The 9,196-nt window shown below is 32.5% G+C and overlaps 1 protein-coding gene across 1 annotated transcript; it reads right to left on the bottom strand.

The window, feature by feature from the left end:
* Positions 1-4,737: 4,737 nt before the first annotated feature.
* LOC125868282 (2-alkenal reductase (NADP(+)-dependent)-like) lies at positions 4,738-8,617 on the bottom strand. The gene is made up of 5 exons (XM_049548916.1): positions 8,263-8,617; positions 6,524-6,701; positions 5,805-5,971; positions 5,619-5,701; positions 4,738-5,351 (listed from the first exon to the last, which is right to left on the bottom strand). Exons 1-5 carry the CDS (start codon positions 8,527-8,529, stop codon positions 4,973-4,975), a joined length of 1,074 nt encoding a protein of 357 aa, XP_049404873.1. The 5' UTR covers positions 8,530-8,617; the 3' UTR covers positions 4,738-4,972.
* Positions 8,618-9,196: the final 579 nt, after the last annotated feature.

The following is a 9,196-nucleotide window of genomic DNA, read 5'->3' as shown; positions in this document are numbered from 1 at the left end:
TACTGCAAGTTGTAAATACTTTTTTTGAAGTAATAGATGTGTTTTCGACATTTGATTGGAATAGAAGTGTAGTTTCAAATTGAACTTCATCACTCTGGTATGTTGATTTTTAAAAAACACTCAAACAAACTAAATAGTTTTGTGTAATATTTTTCCCTTTTAAATAATATAATAAGTTGAATTGTTGTCCAATATGATACATTTTTCCTTTAATTTTCATTTTAATAATTACTTATGATACATTTAAATGGGAACTTTAAAGTGATATATGTAAAACAAAAGGTAGTGCTAAACTTTCTATACGATAGAATTAGAATATTTGTTCACTTTTTTCAACCTTTTACAATTTATTTATCTCTACATCATCGATTATTTATTTATTACAATATTTAATATTACCAGTTGATACATTTGATTCCTGGAAGCAAAATGATAAATTATAAAATCAAATTAAAGACGATTGCTTGAAGGATAAATGATAATATGTTATAATTATCAATTCCTTTGTAGTGTTTTACTTTAAATAACTAATGGGTTATAAGTATTATTTTATAAATTCCGTAACATTAAATTTCCGCGCAAGACGCAGGTAATGGGTAATTTTACTATACATATATATAAAAGTATGTTTCAGTGGCAATATTAGTCGTTACTAATGCTGATAATAGTCGCCACTAAAAGTATGTTTTAGTAGCAACATTAGTTGCTGCTAATACCGACAATAGTCGCCACTAAAAGAATGTTTTACTGGCAACATTAGTCGTTGCTAATACATATAATAGTCGCCACTAAAAGAATGTTTAGTGGCAACTTTAGTCGCTGCTAATGCCTATAATAATCGCCACTAATAGTTTGTTTTAGTAGCAACATAGTCNTCGCAAAATAATAATATTTCAGATATGTTTTTTACCATTATCTCAATATTATGTCTAAGAAGTAGCTACTATGGTGAAACCAAAATTTGATAAACTTGTCAACAGGCTAATTGCTTGTTTGAGTATTGATACATAATATATTAAATGATTAATCATATATCATATATATATATATATATATATATAAGAGAACATTAGGCCCGCCTACGTGGCGCCACCAAAATTCAGGATTCCCTTTTAATTTATTTATTTCTAAAACTAGCCTTCTCCTTTCATTAAAAGTTGTGAATTCTATGAAAAGTTGTGACTTTTTTGAAGAGTTACGACTCTTTTGAAGAGTTGCGACTTTTATGAAAAGTTGTGACTTTTATGAAAGGTTGTGACCTTTCTGATAAAGCACAATAAATATTTGTTCACACTACCCTTTGTTGTTTATAAATAGAGGAATTTTCTCTCATTTTAAAACAACGAAAATTCTGAACTACTTCTTCTTCTTCTTTTGCACAATTAAATATTCGTGTACTTTGCTCCTGTTGAGTGACTCACTTCATCATTGTTTTTTGTTTCAATACACCGGTGAATAGAATCGTCCTATCCTGAGATGATTTATTCCTTTAAACCTCGGGTACTAAAAGGGAATAATTTTCTTAATGGTACATTATGCATTTAGTGGGATCAATTTTTTCCTTTCTGTTTCATTCTATTGTAACAGACTTACAGATCCTGGTATTTTTTTTTACAGTCATTAATTTATGTTTATTTTATTAATTGTTGTTTTTGAGTATATCTTTTAAACTTTGTTGTTTATGTTTTTTCAAAGTTATTGTTATAAGTATTTGCTAGTACAAATTAAATAACACACGTTAAATGAGTATTCATGCAAGTTTTCTCTACTAAAATTGTTGAAAGTAGAGTAAAAGAATTCCTTAAAGATCTGTACTACTATATCTTGAAGACAAAATTCAAATTTGGTATGTCATTGTAAACACATAAAGATCTTAAAAACTTTATTGCACCTTGATGTGCGAAGTGAACCAGGAAAAGAAGACAAAAATTAATAAACTTTTGACATAAGTTTAAGGATGTGTTGGATGGCCTATAGAGGAATATGACTAGACTGTAACATCTTTTAATCCCAAAAAAATAGATAACTACACAATAAATTAATTGCTCATATTCAATATGAATTATGAACAGATTTCTCAAGTTTACTGCAAGTTGTAAATACTTTTTTTTGAAGTAATAGATGTGTTTTCGACATTGTGATTGGAATAGAAGTGTAGTTTCAAATTGAACTTCAACACTCTGATATGTTGATTTTTAAAAAACACTCAAACAAACTAAATAGCTTTGTGTAATATTTTTCCCTTTCAAATATATATATAATAAGTTGAATTGTTGTCCAATATGATACATTTTCCCTTTAATTTTCATTTTAATAATTACTTATGATACATTTAAGTGGGAACTTTAAAGTGATATATGTAAAACAAAAGGTAGTGCTAAACTTTCTATACGATAGAATTAGAATATTTGTTCACTTTTTTCAACCTTTTACAATTTATTTATCTCTACACCATCGATTATTTATTTACTAGAATATTTAATATTACCAATTGATGCATTTGATTCCTGGAAGCAAAATGATAAATTATAAAATTAAATTAAAGACGATTGATTGAAGGATAAATGATAAGATGTTATAATTATCACTTTCTTTGTAGTGTTTTACTTTAAATAACTAATGGGTTATAAGTATTATTTTATAAATTCCGTAACATTAAATTTCCGCGCAAGACGCAGGTAATGGGTAATTTTACTATACATATATATAAAAGTATGTTTCAGTGGCAATATTAGTCGTTACTAATGCTGATAATAGTCGCCACTAAAAGTATGTTTTAGTAGCAACATTAGTTGCTGCTAATACCGACAATAGTCGCCACTAAAAGAATGTTTTACTGGCAACATTAGTCGTTGCTAATACATATAATAGTCGCCACTAAAAGAATGTTTAGTGGCAACTTTAGTCGCTGCTAATGCCTATAATAATCGCCACTAATAGTTTGTTTTAGTAGCAACATAGTCTCTGCTAATGCCTATAATAGTCGCCACTAAAAGAATGTTTTAATGGCAACATTAGTCGCTGCTAATACATATAATAGTCACCACTAAAAGTATGTTTTAGTAGCAACATTAGTCATTGCTAATGCCTGTAATAGTCGCCACTAAAAGTACGTTTTAGTAGCAACAATAGTCGCTGCTAATGCCTATAATAGTCGCCACTAAAAGTATGTTTTAGTGGCAAAATTAGTCACTGCTAATACCTATAATCGTCGCCACTAATAGTTTGTTTTAGTGACAAGATTCACTGCCGCTAATACCTAGAATAGTCGCCACTAAAAGAATATTTTAGTGACAAAATTAGTCACCGCTAATACCGATAATAGTTGCCACTAAAAGAATGCTTTAGTAGCAAAATTAGTCGCTGCTAATAACAATAATAGTCGCCACTAATAGTTTGTTTTAGTGACAAAATCTCACTTGGACAAAACTTTCGTCCTTTTAATGTTTTTCTTTTTTTCCTTCTCATTCAACTCTTCTAAATATTTTTGGTGTGAATTATGACTATTTTCGGCAAGCTTAATTTGAAGAATATGAAACAAAACCTGCTCTAAATAAAAGTAATATTTTAAGTAACAAAAGATATGTCTATTAACATAGATTTGTTGTCCTTTATGTCCCAAGTTATTGCTGAACATTTGAGTTATCTAGGTTAGACTCATTTTTTATTTTTTAATGTTCGAAAATATTTCTTTAACATGTGTCTAAAATCCAATATTTTGATCTACTTGTAATTTCATAATGAAACAATTATACATACATATTTCTGAAAAAGTCGTAAAGTTGCATTGATGAAGCATCTAGAAAGGCCTTCAAAGCAGCAGTTTAATAAATAATGAATTTCTAAAAGTGTCAACAATATTATTTTGTTGTTGTTTCAAATTAATTTTTCTCCTTCTATAAATTTTTTTTAGAGTAACAAAGTAACAATAATGAAAAGTAGTGAACGTTTGACCTCAGACAAGTAGATTAAAAAATTTATTTATGTTGTTGTGGTGTACATTTTTAACAGTCTTAACTTATTTATAACTAATATTGATTATCGAAAAGTTTTACATAATTTTTTTTTCACAAGGAGTTATTCTAACCATAAAATTATCAAATTCTATATTTTTCATGTACAAAAAAATAGAAAAAATTATGTTTAATCGCTACATAAAAACATCACTCAGTTTTAACAACACAACTATATCATCAAACATATATTATGATAAATTATGTAAAAGATAAAAAAAATTAGATCTCAATATATTTTTAATCATTCAATATATATTTACAATTCTTTAGATATGTGATAATGTCAAATCATTTAATTTATGTTGAAATGTTTTTAAAACCTACTAACATTTATTTATTTTCTTATAACAGTCGATTATTGAAAAAGTTATTCAAAAGTTTAGAAAGATTATTTATGTTCGCGCAAAGCGCGGGTAAATTACCTAGTTTTCATAATATAAAGTCTTAGGAATAGTCCGACAAATTTGTTGTTTACATTTTTAGTTAGTATACATAGATTATACACTTATTATATACAATTAAACATATATTATATATTTCTCAACTATTTTTAATTTAATCAGTTTGGTAGACAATTATTTAGGCTGATTCTCCCCAAAAAATAAACAATTAGATTCGTCTAAACTCATATCTAGTATTGTGGCTCCGCCACTGAGGCTAGTTTGCATTAAAAATTTATAACTTTAGGGGTTGCTTGGTTTAGTGATAAGTTACGTGGGAATTAACAATGCAGCGATTAATAATACGAAAATATAATGCATGAATTTGATATATTAACTACCTAACTACAGAAAAATTAGCGTTCATTGTCTCATCAGTTTACAACTTGGTCTACATAGGCCTTGTTCCTGATGCAAAAATGGTCTTTTTTTGCTAACAGGGAAGGTCATGATAAGCTCGGAGGTAGAAGTAAGATCTCTGTCTCGAGAAAAAAACTCGAGGGGTCTGGATTAAGATCAATGGTGAGCGACACGGATGACCTGTTTACCCATGTTCCGTCCAGAAAACAGTCCAACAAAGGCAGAAGGACCACTCTCGAGGCCTTCGTTCATGTCTTCTAAGTATGTAATATTTCCCTGCTTGTACAAGCTAGTAACGTCTTCAAGAAAGCGCGGAAATAGATGTAGATAATCGCTCTGGAGAAAGCCCTGCATCTTAACGCGCTTAGTGATGAGCTGAAACAAGTTGTGTATACCTTGTGGATTAGAAAGGCTTTGCTGAGAAACCATTCCACAAATGGCAATCCGGCCATGGATCCTCATGTTGAGCAATGCTGTGTCTAGAATGGATCCGCCAACGTTGTCAAAGTAAATGTCGATCCCCTCGGGGAAATGTCTATCAAGAAAAGTGAAAATGAGAGTCAGAAGTTTTCATTGTTGCTACGAAAATGAACTATATTCATCTTTATCGTGCTCTAAGTAGAGGTAGAGGCAAATCCAGGATCTAGAGTCAGTGAGTTTAGAACGAGCGTGATCTTACTATGTTTTTCTCTCATAACAATGAATCCATTTGAACTCACAAAACCGATCCTAAATCCACCTCGAGCTCTAAATTATTCTACTTTCCAACGGTTAGTGACGTTTGTTTAGACATTTTCCTCACCTTTTGAGAGCTTTATCAAGATCTACTTCTTCCTTATAGTTGAATGCTCCATCAAATCCAAGCTTACTCTTTAATATGTCAACCTAATAATATGTGGTTGAATGTGCAGTCAGTTATAACATGGAATACAACAAATGCAGTTTCTAAAAGACGTTACAATCCGCGGAAAGCCGGAAACAGACTTACTTTTTGTTTTGTCCCAGCACATCCTACGACGTAGCATCCATGTAACTTCGCGAGTTGGCCAACGAGCTGGCCAACTGCTCCCGAGGCAGCAGAGACGAAAACATAATCCCCTCTTTTAGGTGTGCAAACCTCGTAAAATCCAGCATAAGCTGTAAAACCTGGCATGCCTGTATAAAGTCCACATTCATGAGACATCATTATATAACTAGAAAATCGTGTCTAACAATACGAGAGGAATAGGCAAGTCCCCGATCCTATATGATCCCTTTCTTTTTTGCCCCGATGGTTAGTTCAAGTGGTAAAGATCTAGGGACTTGCGATTTAAATCACAGGTTCGGGCTCTGCATCAGGCAAACTAAGCCTGATATTCAAGTGGATAAGGGTAGAGGGACGGCCCATTATCCCCGAGGTTCAAAGTCTGGGGATGATCCTAAGGATTCACCCATAGGAATTTCTTGGTCATCAAACAAAAATCACTTACAAGAAGAAGTCTTACTTGGATTCGGATACAACTCCGACAAGGAAATACATAAAACATTAATAATTTCGTAAGTTCGCTGTATTGAACTAAAAAAAATACTAGTTTGGTGATAAGGATATGATACTGAAGAGGCGGAAACAGGAGTACGAAAAGCTCAGAAGAAGAGAAACAAAAACTATAAGAATGAATGTTATGGTGCTAATAAAAAGTGGAGACTTTAGGTCAAGATTAACCATACCAAGAAGACCGACATGATACGACAGAGGCATATCATCCGCCTGAGTTTTCCTCAGCTGCTCGGTATTGTATATTAAGCTGTATTCTTCCCAACCAGTGAAACCTGAGATTATATCACCTGGTTTGAAGTCTGGATTATCCGAGTCTAAAACTTTGGAGACGCCAAATCCTTCAATTACCTTTTGAAAATGTGTATAGGATAAGTTTCATTACACGAGATTTATGGCCAAGACAAAATAGGAAAAATCTCAAATACTAGTATGTGATCTTTGTACTACATCAAAGTTCAACTATAAATGCAGCTATTTGAACTGGTTTTTTTGGTGCTTGTTGTCTGGTGTATGAAAATATTGGCCACCGAGAATTCGCCAGATCTTGTTTGTTAAGCACTGGAAGCAAACATCGCCTCCAAAAACAGTGGTTCTATTGTTGTGTAAACTGTAGTTTGCCACCATCAAATGTCTCCGTTAGACAATTGTACCGAACTTAGGACACACAGCCATATAAGTCCACTATGTAGCTTATTTTTACAGAAACAACAAAACTATGATGACAACGGCAGTGTTCAAGAAAAAAAGGCTTGAATTCCCACCATGAAATGTATCAGTTAATTAGATAAACAATAAACGTAAATGAACTTCGGAGACTTCAGATAGGCAACCAACTACGCATAACTACACTAAACATCCAATTTCTCTAAAAACAGAATGCCTATGTTTGTTCGGACTCTTCCAGAATGATGACAGGTGAGTGTTGGATCTTCTAAAAGTAGTGCATTTCTTAGGAAACACAAAAAGCTATTATTCATTACACAAAACTTCTGGCCAAGACAAAATAGGGAAAATGTCAAATACGAGCATGTCATGATCTTTGTACTACAAAGTTTTCAATTATAAATGCAGCTGCTAGATCTGGACCTGTGGTGTTTGTTTTCTGGCCGTGGAGAATTCGACAGATTTTGTTATTTATGCACTAACAGCAAACATCGCCTCCAAAAAGAGACATAAACTGTAACCGTAATTGAACTTCAGACACTTCAGATAGGCAACCAACTATGCATAACTACACTAAATATCCAGTTTCTATGAAAACAGAAAGCCTATGTTGTTCGGACTCTTTCAGAATGCAGATAGGTGAGCTTCGGATCCTACAAAAGTAGTGCATTTCTTAAGGATCCGACACAAGTGCGACAACATTTTGAAGAGTCCAAGCAACATAGCCTAAAAAGGCTAATAGTACAGTAGGTAACAATAACAATTTGGCTCGACTATTATGTCACCTTAAAAGATAACTACAGTTATCTGAAAAGCAAAATTGATAACACGGAAAACAAGGCAAGCACATTCCCTATAAAAAGTAAAACTACACTTAACTAAAAATAATTCAACCATGTCATCAGTATATATAAATTAAATCCTTACCTCTCCCAAAATGAAAAGAGGGAGGTAACACAGAAAACAAAGCAACCATATTTACTATACCAAGTAAAAACTACACTCAACTAAAAATAACTCTACGATGTCAGTATATATAAGTTAAATCCTTACCTCTCCCGAAATGAAAAGAGGGAGGTAGCACGAAAAACAAAGTTTACAATACCAAGTAAAAACTACACTCAACTAAAAATAACTCTGCGATGTCAGTATATATAAGTTAAATCCTTACCTCATTACTTACCTCTCCTTGAAATAACTCGACAATGTCAGTATATATAAGTTAAATCCTTAGGACATTACTTACCTCTCCTGGAACGAAAGGAGGGAGGTAAGACCCCGTGAAATTGCGCATCCGTCCACGCATAAAAGGATCACAAGATAAGTATAAATTCTTCACCAATAATCCATTTGACCCTTTTGGAACTTTTTCAAGATTCAATTTTTTTCCAATTTTCAACTCCATATCACTTTCTTTTGGAATTCCTTCAATATATCCTTTGAATATGATTTGTTTGTTTTCCACTGTTTTCCCTAGTAGCTGATCTACTGCTTCTTCTTCTATTTTCTCCATTTTTTTCAAAAAAAAATAAAAAAATTGCAAATTTACTCAAAATTCAAGAACACTTTTTTTTTTTGGAACCCCTTTTGTTGTGGTTTTAGATTGATCACAAAAATGGTGGGCATTTGAGAAATTGGGGGTCGAGTGAAGTGTGTAATTATAGCTGGTGTTAGGTACCAACTACCCCATTCTTGTTTTTTTTTTTTTTTTCTGTTGTTCTTTTGGTGGGTGTGTGTGTGGGGTGTGGGGGTGGGGGGGTTTCTATCTTTTTAAAAAAAATTATTTCTCGTCCGGTGTTTGGTTCTCACATTGGAGCTCGACTAAATTCGAATTGTGCTGAGAAGGGGACATTGGGATAAAATGCTTCCTAACAAAGATGACTTCGTACCTAGGAGGACTCGAACCCGAGACCTCTTGGGACTTGATTTGGGACCACACTATATTTGGATTCGCATTGTAGGATTGCATATGTGCCTGATAAAATTCAGATTTACGTGGCGCAGGATTTATTTCTAGGGATGGCGCTTCCAACGTGATTTTCTCCATTGGATTAGAATAAAAGGTTAGTAGATAGTAGAGTGTTGTTTTGCGTATTCATGTGATTTTCTCTATTCTAAACTCTAGTTTAATCAAGTAGCAATGGTAGGACAACTAGATGTTCAAAATGTCTCACATTTAT

This window comes from Solanum stenotomum, chromosome 6, assembly GCF_019186545.1.
Source record: "Solanum stenotomum isolate F172 chromosome 6, ASM1918654v1, whole genome shotgun sequence".
Taxonomy (NCBI): Eukaryota; Viridiplantae; Streptophyta; class Magnoliopsida; order Solanales; family Solanaceae; genus Solanum; species Solanum stenotomum.
This window is presented reverse-complemented; position numbering and strand designations above follow the sequence as displayed.

Coding starts and splice junctions, on each gene's coding strand:
- LOC125868282 (XM_049548916.1), bottom strand. CDS start 8,529: ATGGAGAAAATAGAAGAAGAAGCAGTAGATCAGCTACTAGGGAAAACA. Junction 6,702..8,262: donor CTCCTTTCGTTCCAGGAGAG/GTAAGTAATGTC, acceptor CATTTTCAAAAG/GTAATTGAAGGATTTGGCGT. Junction 5,702..5,804: donor GTGCTGGGACAAAACAAAAA/GTAAGTCTGTTT, acceptor ACATATTATTAG/GTTGACATATTAAAGAGTAA.